The sequence below is a fragment of the Plecotus auritus genome (genome assembly GCF_963455305.1).
Source record: "Plecotus auritus genome assembly, chromosome: 10".
NCBI lineage: Eukaryota > Metazoa > Chordata > Mammalia > Chiroptera > Vespertilionidae > Plecotus > Plecotus auritus.
In genome coordinates, this window is record NC_137785.1 from 42833740 (window position 1) to 42852182 (window position 18443).

The 18443-nt window shown below is 48.2% G+C and overlaps 1 protein-coding gene across 1 annotated transcript in view; it reads right to left on the reverse strand.

Annotated features, from left to right (window-relative positions):
• ST3GAL2 (ST3 beta-galactoside alpha-2,3-sialyltransferase 2) overlaps positions 1–18443 on the reverse strand; it is a 49126-nt gene that overhangs the window by 14240 nt on the left and 16443 nt on the right. The window contains exon 2 of the mRNA XM_080646026.1: positions 1391–2766. Within this exon, the coding sequence (XP_080502152.1) occupies positions 1391–1729 (339 nt within the window). The 5' untranslated portion in view covers positions 1730–2766. The remainder of the gene's footprint in view (positions 1–1390; positions 2767–18443) is intronic.

The window sequence follows — 18443 nt, forward strand, 5'->3', positions numbered from 1 at the left end:
TTTCTCTCTTACTCCTTCTCCCTTCCTTTTTCTCTAAAAATCAATACAAAAATCTTTAGCCCTAGCTGGTTTGGTTCAGTGGATAGAGTGTCCACCTGCAGACTGAAGGGTCCTGGGTTTGATTCCAGTCAAGAGCACATGCCCTGGTTGCGGGCTAGATCCCCAGTAGGGGGCATGCAGGAGGCAGCCGAACAATGATTCTCTCTCATCATTGATGTTTCTATCTCTCTCCCCCTCTCCGTTCCTCTCTGAAATCAATAAAAATATATTTAAAAACAAAAAATCTTTAAAAAGTAAAATGCCCTGTGGTCTGAGCCATAATACCTGGGTTTATGGCTGAGCAGGAGTTGCTCAGGGGACAGAATACGTGGAAGGGATAGGGGACAGAGTGGGTCTGCTTCTCTAACCTCTTCTAAGCACAGGAAGGACCCCTGGGAACAAGAACACAAACTCAGTGCCCTGGCTGGTGTAGTTCAGTTGGTTGGAGCTTTGTCCCATACACTGAAAGGTGGCGGGTTCAATTCCCAGTCAGGGCACCCAGATTGTGGGTTTGATCCCTGGTTGGGGCACAGACAGAAGGCAACTGATGGATGTTTCTTTCACACATCGATGTTTCTTTCTCTCTCCCTTCCTCTCTCTCTAAAAAAAATCAAATTAAAAAAATTTTTAAAAAGAACACAAACTCAGTGTGGAAAGAGCTTAGCTATGAGTATTCCTAAGTTCACGATTCAAGAGGATGACTGGGGGGGCCGGGGCAGAGGAAAAGCGGCTTCTACTGTGTGGTGCTTAAAGAGCCCTGAGTTCCATCCCTGTGGGCTGGAAGTCTGGCCTGCCCATAGGTTTATCTCTGTCTGGAGCCCTGTTCTGGACCTAGGTGGCCACTACTGGGACCTGGGACCTTGGGCAAGCCCTGTGAACTCTGAACTTTGATATTTCCCATGAAAGGAAGGCTGTGACTATGAGCAGTAGGCAGGACCCTCCAAGCTGTCACAGGAAGGGCCTGTGGGACTCCTGGTGACCCCTCCTCTCCCTGTCCTTAGGAACTCTGACAGTCTGGGCCAGGAAGCAGGATCTGTAAGGCAGAATCCAACCACTTCTCTCATCTATGTCATCTGCCTGGCCCAGTAAGCATTTCTGGTCTATGCTCCTAAAAGCACTAGGGAAGATCAGTTCTCTCTCCTTCCAGGCCAAAGCTCACTCTGCCTTTCAGATTCTGTGATCCTAGTAGATAGCTCTGGTTAAATGGGCCTCTTGCTTTGTCAAGACTCTAGGGCCAGAAGACAGCCCAAATCCCAGAGGGGGCTCTAACAGTGACTCCCAAATGGGGTGGTGGAACAGATCCCCAGAGAGGAGCAGCAAAGGCAGGCAGGAGGGGCCATGCCTCTCTCACCATCCACCACTTCTGGACATCAGGGGGCAGATCCATGTTCTCCCGGGTCCAGACAGGGGAAATGTTGCTGTCGAAGTGGCTGTCAAACCAGTCGGAGGTCCCGGCGTCGCCCATGCAACGGCGGCAGGCACAGTTCTTGCCAGCGAGCCCCTCCTTGCTGAGGCGCTGCAGGCCCGCATAGCCAGGCACCAGCTTCACCCGGTGGGTGCCCCCCAGGGCCCCCGAGTCCAGGTAGGGCAGGGTGGCCATGCTGTGGTGAGAGTAGGTGAAGAGCAGTGACATGATGAACACCAGCAGGAAGGCCACGGAGAGGAACCACACCCGCAGGGAGCACTTCATGGTGCGAAGCCCCGGGAGGCTGGACCACCAGCCCGGAGGGCGGCCGGAGTCCCTGTGGCCACTCCTTTCCCAACCCACTGGCAGGCCTGCCTGTTTAGGGCATAAGGGCGTGTGCTGCAGAGCAGATGGCAGCAGGAGTCCTAGGCCACGCCCGACCTCAAGGTAAGGAGAAAGCACGTGGGCAAGAGTGGCTCCCCTGTCCCTGAGCCACTTGGGCCCCTGCTTATGGCTTCATTGGGTCCCTCTGTCACTAGCTGGGCCACAGATGCTCGGCCTCTCCCGCTGCCCTGGCAAGGGGGAGGTCAGTCCATTTCAGCCTTCTAGTCCATTGGGCTTGCTGGCTGCCAGCTCTGGGGGTCCCCCTCTTTGGCGGCTTGAAATGATCCAGTCTGGAGTAGTCGAGGTCCTTGTGGTTCATGAGCAGACACCGAGGCAGCCCCTCGTCCCCTGCAGCAGGGAAGCCCTTGAACCCCAATCACAACAGAGAACACGTGGGCTTCAAGCAGCCTTGATTCCATGCAAGAAGCAGCCACCCCTCAGATGGTCCTCTGGGCCCAACCCCTCTGCCAGGGGAGGGGAACTGGGTGCCAACCCTGAGGAAAGAAACCAGGACACTCTGTGGGTGTCACAAAACTCTGCTGCAGAGACCAAGATCCTCCTTGCGATAGGTTCTGTCCTTCCACTTCCCATCGAGGTACAGGTCCCTTCTCCCGATGGTCCTGGCCCCACTGCAGTTTCCTAACGGGCTGCAGAGCTCCTGCAGCAATGGAGTCCTGGGGCCTGGGCACAGCTGCTGCTCAGCGGCGTGCTGCTTTGAACGCAGCCTGGGTCATCTGGGTCAGCAGAGCGTGTGCCAGGCTCCCAGCCAGAGCCCAGGCCTCCTTCCTGGTGCTGCTGGCCCAGACTCAGAGGCTGCTCTGCCCATCCCCGCTCCTCAGGGGCCAGCCATCCTGCCCTCTTGCCGTTGGCTCCTCCTAGCAGTAATCCCTTGGCAGGTTCCCCTCGCTTGTCAGGCGCCCGGCTGCCTCAGCATGACCCTGAAATTGCAGAGAGAAAAAGTAACGTGCAGACAAAATTGCACACGTTCTCCCCCAGCTCTGCCCCCAAGTCCCAGAGGGGACAAATCTGGTAGGAGAGGCAATGCCCACTTAACCGAAGGGTAGACAAAAGAAAGGGCTCTCGTCTCTAACTATCCACAGATGGCCGTTGCTCTCCTAACGTTGGGCCTCAGGACAAGATTAGCCCACCATCCTCACTTCTTAGCCAGAAGGTAAATAAGGACAGAAAATGATTCCCTAGAGCAGTGGTCGGCAAACTGTGGCTCGTGAGCCACATGAGGCTCTTTGGCCCCTTAAGTGTGGCTCTTCCACAAAATACTACGGCCTGGGTGAGTCTATTTTGAAGAAGTGGCGTTATAAGAAGTTTAAGTTTAAAAAATTTGGCTCTCAAAAGAGATTTCAATCGTTGTACTGTTGATATTTGGCTCTGTTGACTAATGAGTTTGCCAACCACTGGCCTAGAGTCACAAGGCAAGTCCCTGCAAGAACCAGGTTTAGAAAGTTCCTAGTCCAGTTTCCCTTACAGGGCCCCCTACCTAACCCCAGGCATGCGCTCACCAAGGCCCAAGATTCATCTTGGCCCTCCTCAGCTCCCTGCCTGTTTCCTGCAAGGCTGCGCATTGTCCTTTTATTACCTTGTGGCCTGTGGGACCAATTTATAATAAACTTTTAATAAAATGTTTTTAAAATATTCCTAGCTCAGGTATGTGAGGTTCATTTCAGGTAAAACTTAATTGAACAATATCCCAGAGAAGATCTCAGGGGACTGCAGACATGACTCCCATCCTGGTGCCTGTGAGAAGCCTCTAAGTAACACAGGAGGCTGGGCCCGGGCCCTGACACTTGCCCTCTTCTCTCTCAATGTGGATTATAGATGAGGCATTCCTGGGTTAGCTCAGGAATTAACAATCCTTCCAGCTCTGGAGTCAGGGACAGGACATGACTGTGTCTGAACAAAGAGTGCCAGGCTCAGCACCACCACCACCCAGCCCTCTGGGCATTGTCTTCATCTGGATGTTATGAATGAAATGAATGCCAAGGCCCCTGGGGGCACTGACAGCCTGAGCCCTGTGCTACCCTGGCTGGCAAGAGCAGGAAGAAGAGGCCACTTGCCAACGGTTTGGCCTGAATCCATGTCATATGCAAAGGAGCTGGGGCAGGGTCAAAGGCAATGCTGAGAGTGCGGCCTCCAGGCCCTGGTCCTACCACCACAAGGATTACTTAATCCTGGCTCCCTGCCTCTCTCCGCCAGCTCCTGCCTAACCTGGTAGCCCAGTTCTGACCTGACCCCTGGGCCTCACCACCACTCACTGCGTCCCCTGGCTGCTGCCCCTGGCTGCAGAGAAGGTCTCTCCGCCTCTGTGTTTAAGAACCTCAGCTACCCCTTCGTGGCAGTTCAAATTTCTGGGGTCAAAGCCATCAGGGAAAGGAGCCAGCACATTCCAATACGGATGGCATTACTCAGCAGGGGGCAGCAGCGGGCATGGGGGGGGAAGACAAGGCTCACACAAATGAAGGAACTTGTGTAAGTCACGACCTCAAAAATGGAGGCAAGATTTGAGTCCAGGTCCATCTGGTCCAAAGCCTGTGACTGGCCAGGGGTCAGGGATGAGAGACAAGGAGATACAGAAGCTGGCTTCCCAGGGTCAAGAGTGAAGCTTCCGCCCTGGCCAGTTTGGCTCTTTGGATAGAGCGTCAGCCTGCGGACTGAAAGGTCCCAGGTTCGAATCTGATCAAAGGCACATGCCCGGGTTGTGGGTTTGATCCCCAGTAGGGGGCGTGCAGGAGGCAGCCAATCAATGGTTCTCTCTCATCATTGATGTTTCTATCTCTCTCGTCCTCTCCCTTCCTTTCTGAAATCAATAAAAATATATTGAAAAAAATAAAAAGAGTGAAGCTTCCCCCACATGCCTCACCCAGGGCTCCTGGCTCTCACCCACTGGGGCCCCAGCAGTACTGGCTCTGGTGTGCGCCTTCCAACTCTACTGCCATCTGGCAGGCCCAACTCCAGGCATGACATTTGGCTGAACGGTCTCCCAGTTCCCCCTTTGCCCATTTCCATGCCCAACATCTAAGGAAGAGAACTTGGTTTTACAGGGTCCCGCTCTCAGCAGCCCGTGACCTGAGTATCAGCTGCGAGGCAAGGGGCCCTGGGAGGCCGTGACGGTCCTGAGCAAGGGATGGGAGAGAGGGGCCTCACTGGGGAGACCTGGTTTCTGGTGGGCAGCCTATGGTGGCCACTGAAGGCAGGGGCTGGGCAGGAGTTGGCACAGGAGGCTCCAAAGGAAACATCCCCCATCAGGGGCGTCAGAACTCCTGGGGATTCTAACTCAGTGAAGAGGCAGCCGAGGTAACTGACCGCCTTGGTGGGGAGAGGAAAAGCCCTAGTTGCAACAACATGTTAGGAAAGAGCTCAGAAATGGAGTGGCCCGCAAAAGCCCTAGCTTTGGGAACCCCACGGCCAGGCTGCTCCCGGGAGCTTGAGCTGCTGCTCAGCTTGCATTGAGTGCAAATGGAAGTGCAGGTTGTTGCTAATTGGGACTAAAAAGGATCAGAGGTCCCCAGGCATGCGTTAAAAACCCCAGAAGTCACCCACTGCTGACCCTCACTAAGTGCTTTCACTTGTCTTGTTTTCTCCTGGGAACTCCCAGTCCCTCCAGGAGCCCACTGACTAATTCTGATTTCTCCCCTTCACAGCTGCTCTGACCATTCACACTAAGCCCATGCATATACCCGGATATAAAAAAGTTGGGGGGTGGGGGAGGGGGGCGCGCGCTCACACACTTTGGCATCAGTCCCCACCTCTGTTGCCCGCAAAACGAAGCAGGCTAGCCTTCTGGGCCCCCTGGCTCATGAGGCTTCTTTATTCTTTCAGTAGACACTTAAGGGGCCCATGGGGTGGGGTGAGATAGGACACCCCAACCCCCAAGTCCTACCTCACTTGGAACAATTTTTCCCCCAGTAAGGTTTAATTCATATATAATAAAATGCAGAACTCTTTCCATGTAAAGCTTGATGAATTTCCATGTATGTGTGCATCTATGTAAAATACAGAGCGTTGCCATCAGCCTAGAAAGTTCCCTGTGCTCCCTTCAGGCAATATGCACCACTCACACTTCTCTGAGTTGCCACCACAGATTGGACTGACTTGCTCTTGAACCATACAAACACACAGTATATACTCTGGCGTCTGGCTTCTTTTGCCTGGTGCAGTGTTTTAGAGATTCATTCAGCAGTCTGTGTGCATCAGCAGTTTATCCTTCTCCATGTCTGGACATTTAAACTGTTTCCAGTTTTGGGTCATTAGGAATAAAATGGCCACGAACTTTTTGTGCAAATCCTTTTGTGGACACAACCTCTCATGGCTCTTGGGTAAATGCCTGGGAGTGGAGTTGCTAGATCTTAGGATAGGTGTATGTTTAACTTTACTAGAAATAACCTTATGGTTTTCTAAAGTGGTTGTAGCATTTTATATTTCCACTAGTACTGTATGAGAGTTCCATTTGTTCCGTGCCTCAACCTTTTCTATCTTTTTAATTGTGGGTGTCCTGGTGGGCATATAGTAAACTCTGGTATTTCTACTGCCAGGTACATATGAACATGTGCACAAAGAGATGTAAAAGAATGCTCCTGACAGCACTGGGTAACAGCTGAAAACTGCAAGCGAAATGGCCATCAGCATAGCACGGATAAATTGTGGTACATTCATGTTATATAGTAAAAATGAATGAACACCAGTTTTAGACATCAACAGGAATAAATAGGAGCAAAAAAACAATTATGTTGAGCAAAAAGAATAAGTCATGGATAAATGCCTAAAGTATGAGTTCATGAAAAGTTCAAAAGTACCCAAAGACAAGTAAGAAATTGTTAAGGCCTCTATACATAGATGATAAAACAAATAGATAAAATCAAGAAAACAGAGCCAAATTCAGGAAATTCCCTCTGGAGGGGAAGGAAGGTAGATACGATCAAGGAGGGGCCTACAGAGGTTTCTGAAGTATTGGGTCAGATACAGAGTACAGAGTAATTTTTATTTTTATCCTTAAAGGAATATAGATGTGATATGTAAGATGTTGAATGTGTGAGGTATTTCATAATAAAAATCTAATTTTTTTAAGGTTAAGACATTTTTTACTAAAAAATCACTCTGGCTGCTGTGGGAGACCAGCATGGAGACCAGAGAGGAGCTCCTGCAATACCCAAACAGTGCTGGTGGTGAGCAGCGGCTGGCTGTGTTCTGAAGGGTTTAACTGATGGGCTGGAAGGGGCTGGGGGATGGGAGAGAAAGGCCCAAATCAGGGTGACACAGAGGATTGGGACCTGAGCAACCTGGTGGCAGGGGTGGTATTGATACAGAAAAGCCAGGAGCCCTGGCTGGTGTGGCTCAGTGGTTGAATATCGCCCTGGCTGGTGTGGCTCAGTGGTTGAATATCGTCCCATGAACCTAGAGGTCACAGGTTTGATTTCCCGTCAGGGCACATGCCCAGGTTTCGGCCTCCATCCCAGTGGGAGTGTGCCACAGGCAGCCAATCTATGATTCCCTCTCATCACTGGTGTTTCTATCTCTCTCTCTCCCTCTCCCTTCCTCTCTGAAATCAATGAAAATATCTTAAAAAGAAAAGACAGGAAGGGAATGGGTTTGGGTGGGGGGAAGAGCAAAAGCTCTGTTTGCGGCAGATTAAATGTGAGCTGACCTTTAGACGTCCACATGGAAATGGCAAGAGGAAATTGGACACACAGATCTGAAGCTCATGGATGAGGCCAGAGCCGAAGGGATCCATTTGAAAGTACAGTTTATTTTTAAAAACGACAGGACCAGAAGAAATTATCTAGGGAGGGTCTGACACAGATAAGAGAAGGTGGCCCAGGAGAGGGCCCCGAGGCACTCCAATGTCTAGATGAGGAGGCCAGTAGAGAAACAGGAAAGAAATGGCCCGTTATGCAGGGGGCAGAAACCAGCCCTGTATCTGGGAAACCAAGAGAAGAAAGTGTTTCAAGAATGAAGGCGAGCCCAGCCGGTGTGTCTCAGTGGTTAAGTGTCGACCCATGAACCAAGAGGTCGCTGGTTTGATACCCGGTCAGGGCACAAGCCTGAGTTGTGGCCTGATACCCAGTGGGGGGTGTGCAGGAGGCAGCCGATGGATGCTGTTTCTCTCTCATCGACGTTTCTTTCTTTCTTTTTTTTAAAAATATATTTTATTGATTTTAGAGAGGAAGGGAGAGGGAGAGATAGAAACATCAATGATGAGAGAGAATCATTGATTGGCTGCCTCTTGCACGCCCCCTACTGGGGATCGAGCCCGCAACCCAGGCATGTGCCCTTGGCTGGAATCGAACCTGGGACCTTTCAGTCCACAGGCTGATGCTCTATCCATTGAGCCAAACCAGCTAGGGCTCATCGACATTTCTGTTATTTTATCCCTCTCCCTTACTCTCTAAAAACCAATAAAAATATTTTTTAAAAAAGAAACAATGAAGGAGAATTCACTGTGTCAAATTTTTCTTTTTTCTTTTTTTTTAAATATATTTCATTGATTTCTTCTTACAGAGAGGAAGGGAGAGGGACAGAGAGCCAGAAACATCGATGAGAGAGAAACATCGATGAGAGAGAAACATCGATCAGCTGCCTCCTGCACACCCCCCACTGGGGATGTGCCCGCAACCAAGGCACATGCCCTTGACCGGAATCGAACCCGGGACCCTTGAGTCTGCAGGCCGACGCTCCATCCACTGAGCCAAACCAGTTAGGGCTCAAATTTTTCTTAAAAAGCAAGATGTGACTGAGTACTGACCATTCTGTGGCTAGATGGAGGTCAGTGGTGACCTTCACAATGGCTGGCCCAGAGAAAGATGGGGTGAAAACTGGACAGATGAGCCCTAACCGGTTTGGCTCAGTGGATAGAGCATCGGCCTGCAGACTCAAGGGTCCCAGGTTCGATTCCGGTCAAGGGCATGTACCTTGGTTGCGGGCACAATCCCAGTGGTGGGTGTGCAGGAGGCAGCTGATTGATGTTTCTTTCTCATCGATGTTTCTAGCTTTCTCTCCCTCTCCCTTCCTCTCTGTAAAAAATCAATAACATATATTTTAAACAAAACAAAACAAAACAAAAAACTGGACAGATGAGAAATGGCCAACAAGCAGACGAAAAGAGGCTCAACATCATTGGCTATCAGGGAAATACAAATTAAGACCATAATCAGGTATCACTTCCCAACCACTAGGATGGTTATAATGAAAGAGATATTATGTTAACAAGTGTTAGTGAAGAATGCCCATACATTGCTGGTGGGATTATAAAATGATGCAGCCACTTCGGCAAAGAGTCTGGCAGTTCCTCAAATGGTTAAACTTGGAATTATTATTACCATATGACTCAGCAAGAGAAAAGAAAACATATGTCCACACACATTTGTATGCAAATTATTATAAAGCCACATTATTCATGTTAGCTCCAAGGTGGAAACAACTCAAAGCTCCATCAACTGACGAACTAACAAAATGTTGTTCACCCATACAATGGAATCTTATTCAGCCACAAAAAGGACTGATGGGCTGACACGCACTACGCCGCGAAGGAACCTTGGAAACAGTGTCCTGAGTAAAAGCAGCCAGCCACAGAAGACTGCATATGATATGATCCCATTTATATGCAAGGTGCCGAAAAGGCAAATCTCTAAAGCAGATTAGTGGTTGCCTAGGGCTGGGGGTTGGGGGAGATGGGGCATGATTGCTCATACGCAGGGAGTTCCCTTTTAGGATGATGAAATGTTCTAAAATTGTTTGTGGTGATGGCTGTATAACCATGAGAACAGACTAAAAACCACTGAACTGTACACTTGAAATGTGTACAGTATAATTCACATACTGTATGGTATGTGAATTATCTATATATATAAAAGCCTAAGTAACAGAACGACCAAATGACCGAACGACTGAACTGTTGACTGGTTGCTGTGACGCGCACTGACCAACAGGGAACAGACAACGCACAGGATCGGGCTCCCTCCTGTCTGGATCGGGCCAAAACCAGCTGTCCGACATCCCCCGAGGGGTCCCAGATTGCAAGAGGGCGCAGGCCAGGCCGAGGGACCCCACCAGTGCACAGATCCGTGCACCAGGCCTCTAGTATTTCAGTAAAGATGTTGCCAAAGAAAAGGGAATGGGTATTAAGTTGGGAGATATTGCAGAATGTCTGGATCCTAGTGGGAGTGATTTAGTAGAGGGAAAAGTTCACGCTGCAGGAAAAAGAAAGGTTAATTGAAAAGCAAAGTCCTTGAGGAACAAGAAGGGGTGGGAGCAAGTGCTTGCTATGGACAGGGTCTCCTCCCTGAGAAACAGGAAGCAAAGCAGAGCACGGAGCACAGTCCCAGGGAGTGGTGCACTGGGTGGCAGACAATGAGAAGGGCCCTTTATTGTTGGGGTCGGAGACCTACAGAGATCCGCTGTGAGAGAGCCCTCTAAGAGGGAAGGGAAGTAACGAGGAAAATTTAGCAGGTGGCAAGGCAATGCTGTGGTCTTCCAAAAGGTTTGTGGTCACACATTACACAAATCTGGGGAGACCATTTAACCATAAACGCTCCCTGAATGGCTGGGCAAGCCTGAAATGCCAGACAGAGCACCAGAACTGGCGACCAGTGTCCAGAAGGTCAGGGGCAGTGAAGGCTTTGAAAAAGAGATCATCTCCCCCCTCCGACAGCCTTCTGCCACTCAGGAGGTGCACGCCTGGGCAGATACAAGGGCCAATGGGAGCTGACGGAGGCCCTAGCCAGCTCTCGGGTAAAGGAGAGAAGAGGCAAGTGTATGGGATTGAGCCGCAAAGGCTGCCCCAAAAGGGGAGGCTAGGGTGGCGTTAGAGCCAGTCTCCGGTCAGTTCCCAGGAGACAAACCATCAAACTAACCCAATGAAGCACAGGATACCACAGCCTCAGACCAGTGCAGCCGAACACAATCTTCTTGGCAGGCAGAGAAAAGAAATGTCAAAATAAGATGCAGAGGATGGCGGAAAGGAGGCTGCTTAAATCTGAAAGGGATGGGGAGAAGGAAAAAACCCAGCCTGAGATGCTGCTAAAGCCACCCTCTTGCCACCCGCTGACACACAGCCTGCGGATGTCCCAGAGCCAGAAGGAAAGGCATCCAAGCACAGATTATTCCTCACATTGCATGATGCCTTATGAGTTTCTGAGCCTTTTGGGGCACAGCCTCTCATTTGGTATTCACAGAGTCCAGACTAGCTGAACGAGGTCAAGCTGAACAAGATCAGCCAGGCAGTAAGTGATGCAGCTTTGATGCCACTCCAGGTCTGACAGCTCCAAGGCCAGTGCTCCTTCCACAAGCGTCTACTGCCTTCCAGAGTGTCTTTTCCCACTAACTGGGGTATAAGCATGGAAGGTTTCCCTGTGCCCCAGATCCCTACCAGCCTAGCAACTCCCTGTGTCCTGGTGGGGCAATAGCAGAGAGCAGAAGGTGCCCTGGGGGAGGGGGCAGTGTCGGTCATTCCCTTGAGAAAGGAACCTGACAGCCCTTACTTACACGCATCTCAAACCCATGAGGCCTGTCCTTGAAGTGGCTGAGAACAGGTTGCTTCACCTACACAAGCTTGCCTAAATGAAGTCCCCACACTACAACATCCCGGCACCGGCCTCTGGCAGACCCTCATGGTCAACCTAGTGACTCAGGCCTCTCTGTTTCCCAATTAAAGGTCCTTGGGCAACCTCTGACTCTTTTTATTATTTTAATTGATTTCAGAGAGAGAGAGAGAGAGAGAGAGAGAGAGAGAGAGAGAGAGAGAGAGAGAAACATCAATGGTGAGAGAGAATCATTGATCAGCTGCCTCCTGCACACCCTCCACTAGGGATCAAGCCCGAGACCCAGGGCATGTGCCCTGACCGGGAATCAAACCCTGACCTCCTGGTTCATAGGTCAACACTCAACCATTGAGCCACACTGGCCAGGCAGACTCTGCCTCTTGAGCCCCTGACTTCCTGCCGGACACCTCGCCTTCATTAGACATCCAATCTGAGATCTCCGCTCCGAGACTCCTGAGGCTGCCCAGAGTTAGCCGCCAGGAAACCAGAAAGCAAGAGCTAACAAAGTTTTCCAAACCTGTGATTGTCACTCTAACTAACTTTCAATTAAGTCCTACAGAAATAAGTCTTTATTGCAAGAGAATCAATGGTGTACTCTAAGAAACAGGCTGTAAGGGGAGGAATGCTGGGCTGAGGCATTAGTGGGAATGGTCCAGGGGGAGAGTTGAAATGTGGGGTCCCCGCTCTGTTCCACACTTGCCACCTCAGGGAGTCCCAGAGTGTAGTCTGTCTGTGTCTTTTTGGGGGAAAGTCCAGGAATATGTTATACATAACTACATTAGTTCAGGAAGCAAAGTTCAGAAAAACAATGTTATCTTAAGAGCTTGGCAGATAAGGCCCCACAGAAACGTTTGGGGGTGGGGGAGGGGGTAAAGGATAGAATTCTTTTAAAGAACAGAACCACCATGATAAGGTCAGGGCGGCTCTTGTTAAGTCTTTCTGTCCTGCTGACTAGTCTCTTGGCTCCAGACCATTTCTTACTTGGTTTTTATCCAACCTGAGGGGTTTCCTTTTTAACACACGCATGTAATCCATTACACTTAGTATGTATTTGGGCTTACGTTACTATCTTACTTGGTATTTTCTCTCCACTAAGTTTATTTCAGTTTTACTGGTATTTTGTTTTTCCTGGCAATCCAACCCTCTCCCCACTCCTAACACTTTTTTTCCCTCCTGGCTTGGAAATTATGTTCCTTTTCTTTTAGTGGTTATCTTAACACCGTGGTCGGCAAACTGCGGCTCGCGAGCCACATGAGGCTCTTTGGCCCCTTGAGTGTGGCTCTTCCACAAAATACCACGGCCTGGGCGAGTCTATTTTGAAGAAGCGGCGTTATAAGAAGTTTAAGTTTAAAAAATTTGGCTCTCAAAAGAAATTTCAATCGTTGTACTGTTGATATTTGGCTCTGTTGACTAATGAGTTTGCCGACCACTGTGACTTAACACATTGCGCACCAATCGTTTTATTGCCAGCTTTACCCGTGGCCAGATAAGTTTCTGTTGAACGAGTACAAAAAACGTTTTACAAAGTATCCTACTTTAAAAAGGTATTAGCTTATACGAACATGTAATAAATAACCTCAAAATGCAATGGGTATTTAATTTTAAGGCGTGCCTTTAACATTTATGTAAAACACTGTGTAATATGAAAACATGAGAATGCTCATGATCTGCCCGCAATGTGTTAAACTGTCAGCATATACACATTTTTTAAATGAAGACTGCAGTTTTCAGCAGCACTATTCTCTTCAACAATGCCGGAACTTGGTGTGATTTAACAATGAAATTCCCTACTTTAATGTACCTTATTCTCCTTTGGTAATGTGGTCAACAATCTTAGTTTTTATTTTAAAAGAATACATATTTTTATTTATTTCAGAGAGGAAGGGAGAGAGAGAGAGATAGAAACATCAATGATGAGAGAGAATCATTGATTGGCTCTCTCTTGTACACCCCCTACTGGAGATCGAGCCGGAAACCTGGGCATGTGCCCCTGACCGGAATTGAACCCAGGACCCTTCAGTCCGTAGGCCAACGCTCTATCCACTGAGCCAAACCAGCTAGGGCTAGTTTTCATTTTTTAATAAATTAAAAAACAAATCAGATGCTATATTTTTGTTCGTGTTTTGCCATCTGTGGCAGATGCTGTTGGTTGCCTACCAGCAGCCACTCCCCCGTCTTTCTGCCAACAGAATCCTGATTTTGTTCAGACAGTGAAGAACCCTGTCCTAGGAGATGAGGCAAGCCTCATCAAAGCCAATCACAGTAAGCCTGTTCCCTTTTACCAGGAATTGCTCTAAGGATGGACCAGCTCAGGCATGAGACATATGGAGATGTCTGCTGGGGCCTTCTTAGAAAGATTATTCTTCCAGAAAAGGAAGCACATTGGACAGCTTCCTTTAAAAAAAAAAAATATATATATATATGTATATATAATTATTATTATTATTTTACTAGTGGCCCAGTGCACGAATTCGTGCACCAGTGGAGTCCCTCGGCCTGGCCTGAGGGATTGGGCTGCAACCGGCTCTCTGACATACTCCAAGGGGTCCCGGATTGTGAGAGGATGCAGGCCAGGCCGAGGGACCCCACTGGTGCACGATCGGGCTGGGGAGGGACGTGGGAGGTTGGCCAGTCGGGGAGGGACCGCAGGAGGGCTCCAGGGCATGTCCGCCTGTCTCACTCAGTCCCGATTGACCAGACCCCAGCAGCAAGCTAACCTGCTGGTCGGAGTGTCTGCCCCCTGGTGGTCAGTTCACACCATAGTGACTGGTTGACCGGTCGACTGTCTGCCCCCTGGTGGTCAGTGCACGTCATAGTGAGCGGTTGAGAGGTCTTAGCATATCATTAGCATATTATGCTTTGATTGGTTGAACAGATGACGGGACACTTAGCATATTAGGCTTTTATTATATAGGATTTTTTGTTTTAATCCTCACCTGAGGATATTTTTCCATTGACTTTTAGAGAGAGTGGGAGAGAGGGAAAGACTGAGAGAAACATCAATGTGAGAGAAATACATTGATTGGTTGCCTCCTGCACGCGTCCCAACCAGGGCCTGAGCTGGGGAGCAGCTTGCAATCAAGGTACGTGCCCTTGACCAGAATCAAACCCAGGACCCTTCAATCCACAGGCCGATGCTCTATCCACTCAGCCAAACCGGCTAGGGTGACAGTTTCCTTTCTTCTAGCATCTCCCTGCTTGGAGTGCAATAGGGTGATGATATGATGCCTGGAGCTGCAGCAGCCACCCCATAGCCATGAGGAGGGAGGGAGATCTTACACCCTGAGGATAGCAGAGCAGAATGATGGAATAACTCGGGGTCGTTCATGTCAATACTGGACCACTGCCCCAGCCCTGGAACTTCCTACCTCCACACTTCTCATTATAAGCTGATTAAATATTTATTAGCATTTAAGTCACTGTGGGTTATTCTATTACTTGTAGCAGAAAGCATCCTGGTATACTGTCTATAGTTAATTACATTTTCCAATGTAATATCAGTTTCTGTGCTCAGTGTTGGTGCAAGCAACCTGTTCCTTCTCCAATTTGCTTTTCTTTGTACTGAAGTATACCTTCAGTAGTTCTTTTTTAAAAAAATATATTTTTATTGATTTCAGAGAGGAAAGGAGAGGGAGAGAGAGATAGAAACATCAATGATGAGAGAATCACTGATCGGCTGCCTCCTGCACACCCCCTACTGGGGGCTGAGCCTGCAACCTGAGCATGTGCCCTTGACGGGAATAGAACCAGGGACCTTTCAGTCCACAGGCCGACACTCTATCCACTGAGCCAAACCGGCTAGGGCTTCAGTAGTTCTTTTAGCAAGTGTTTGTGGGTGATAAAGCAGTCTTTATATGTCCAAAAATATATTTGCCTCATTCTTGAATGATAACTGGATACAGAATTCTAGCTTCCCTATGATACTCCTCTGTTATCTTTGGGCATCTAGTGTAGTGTCAAGCCTCATTGTCAGCTGGTTGAATTCTTTTTTCCTCTAGTAGTTTTTAATATTTTCTCTTTATTCTTATCTGCAGTTTCACTATGCTATGTCTAGATATCTATTCTGTGTGGCATTCATGTTGTTTGTTCAATTCTGGAATTTCAGCCATATCTCTTCAACTATTATTTATTTTCTATGTTCTTTTTAAAAAATATTTTTTTTAAATTGATTTCAGAGAGGCAGGAAGAGAGAGAGATAGAAACATCAATAGACTGGCTGCCTTCTGCAGACCCCCCACTGGGGATTGAGCCCACAACCCAGGCATGTGCCCTGACCGGGAATCGAACCAAGACCACCTGGTTCATAGGCCTACGCTCAACCCCTGGACCATGCTGGCCAGGCATATTTTCCATGTTCTTGACACACATCTGGAATGCCTAGTAGACACATGTTGAAGCCTGTCAATTGATCCTCTGTGTCTATGCTGCATTCTAAACCAATTCCTCGGTATTCGCTTTCAATTCATGTATTTTCTGTTCTAGCTATTCTTTCAAATTCAAATGACACTGTTTTTCACTGCCAGAATTTTTTATTTAAAATTTTTATGTATTCTTGTTTCCTTTTTCTTTCACAACTTCCCTTTCTTTAATGGATTCCATATATCTTTGAGCGTCCTAAACCTAACTTATATTAAAGACTTTTCTGATTACTCTTATTTTCATTTCTTCTTGGGTAAATTTTTCTTTGATTTTTTTTTTTGCATTAGTTATATATATTTTTTTCATGTGTTTCTGAACTTCAGTGTATAAGCTCATATTTTCTCTTATATTTTATTCTTCTCTCTCCTTCTAGGGGTTCATACCTTTGCTTTTCCCAGATCCTTTGGGTCTCCCAATCTAGAATCAAATCTTGTAGCAGCAGTTCAGTTGGGTCCAGGCTGTGAACTTCTGTCTCCCAAGGTAAGCATCTTTATAAGCAGCCATAACCCCAGGGAAGGGTTGGAAGCAACTTTTTTCAGCCTATTTTCCCAGCCCCTGGGTTCAAGCAGGGAACTAGCTGATTCCACGCTTCATGCGCAGCACTTACAGCTCTGCTACCCCAGATTTCCAGCAGCTTCTGCCTGCTTGCAGCTTCTCCCTGCTCTCTCCTTTGTGTTCCTGTCCCATTTCTCCTCAGAGATGTTTATCCTTTTGTATGTGGGGAGGTGGGGGAGTGCATGACTATGTTTTAAGAATTTTATCTTTTTATGTATGACTGCTGTGTGTTTAGAGTATAAATTTACAGTGCCATCTTGACTGGATGAGTTGGATTAATCTATCTGTACCGGGGAATGAGGGATCCCTGCCAATACTATCTCCTGGGAAGGCATATCAAACCATCTCTAATGAGATTCACAGAACTCCAGCCAGCATGCTGAAGGAAGCAGACTGAGATAGCCTGGGGTAAGCTGATCAAAAGTCCCAACTAAAATAAAACTGCTCTGCCACCCCCACCCCTCTCTTCATTCCAGTGCAGAGTGGGTGGGGGCAGGGATAGGCAGATAAGCAAACAGGATCGTTCAGATGTGGTCTGACCAGACCTTCACTGGGGAAGGCCATCCCAGCCTTCAGCCCCTCTTCCACGCCACTTGACCACTTCACAGTTTTTTACCTGGCCAGGGAAAAATGCATCCTGGCCATATGAACACCCTTGATGAAAGGCCCATCTTGCTCTCTTCAAGTCCCCAACCTGCCCTGCTCAGCCTTTAGTTTCCATTATGTCAGAAGAGCAGTGGAATGGGGAGCCAAATTCTCATCCAGGCTGTCAGCAGGCCACAAGCCATTTTCTTCCCAGGCCAAGGTTCTTTAACAATTTAGAAAAAGGCAATTCTGCCTCCACCTCTTCCTCGCTGATGATCTGTTTGCTCCTGCTGACCACCACTTAGACTTCCAAGTCTCTGCCATCTATTTTCTGGACTCAGACCTTCCTTGTCTCTTTGAGCTGCTGAGGCTCCTGAAGCTTCTGCCCTCAGCCCTTTGTTCTTTGCGTCTCTACTCTACACCACCCCCTTCCAAATCTAAGAGCCTGCCCTTCTACCCTGGGTTCTAGACCTACATTCTCAACTGCCTCTTTAGTAAGCCCATATAGTGCCTCAGACTTAAGCGCATCATCTTCCTGCATTCAAAAGCATACGAGGTCAGGTGTCCTTATTCATGGGGCCAAGGTCAGGCTGCTTAACATATACATCCAGAGATCCCCAAATCAGGACACCTTCCTACGCCTCATCTCTCACAATAACCTACCCTCTATGAACTAGTATGGACCATGGGCACAACCTGGCCCATATATATTATGAACCTACACAGAACCTAAAAAGACATGTCTAACTCCTTCACTGAGTACAGAGATCATGTTATTTATAATTCACCATTCCTGCCCGGTTGGCATGGCTCAATGGTTGAGCGCTGACCTATGAACCAGGAGGTCACGATTCGATTCCTGGTGAGGGCACATGCCCGGGTTTCAGGCTTAATCCCCAGTGTGGGGTGTGCAGGAGGCAGCCAATGATTCTCTCTCATCATTGATGTTTCTATCTCTCTTTCCCTCTCCCTTCCTCTCTGAAATCAATAAAAAATATATTTTTTAAAAAGAGCCCTAGCTGGTTTGGCTCAGTGGATAGAGCCTGCAGACTGAAGGGTCCCAGGTTCCATTCCAGTCAAGGGCACATGCCTGGGTTGCAGGCTCAAACCCCAGTAGGGGGCATGCAGGAGGCAGCCAATCAATGATTCTCTCTCATCATTGATGTTTCTGTCTCTCTCTCCTTCTCCCTTTCTCTCTGAAATCAATAAAAAAATATTTTTAAAAAACAAATAAATAAAATAAAAAATAAAGAATTCGCCCTTCCTTATCAGAAGAAATATGGTCATGAAAAAAATGCTTTGACGTCACTTTTATAAATCAGAATGTAAGTAAGTATGCAGTTGTAAGTGACCATTACATTTTGCCCCCTCTCTTCCAGCTCTGACATTCTAGAAGTGGAAGCTTTCTCTAACTTCTCGTGGACCACCAAGAAACGCGAGGCCTCAGGTATAAATCAATTTAACTAAGCGGAGGCAATGGGAAAGGTGTATGTGCAAAAGTGATGGAA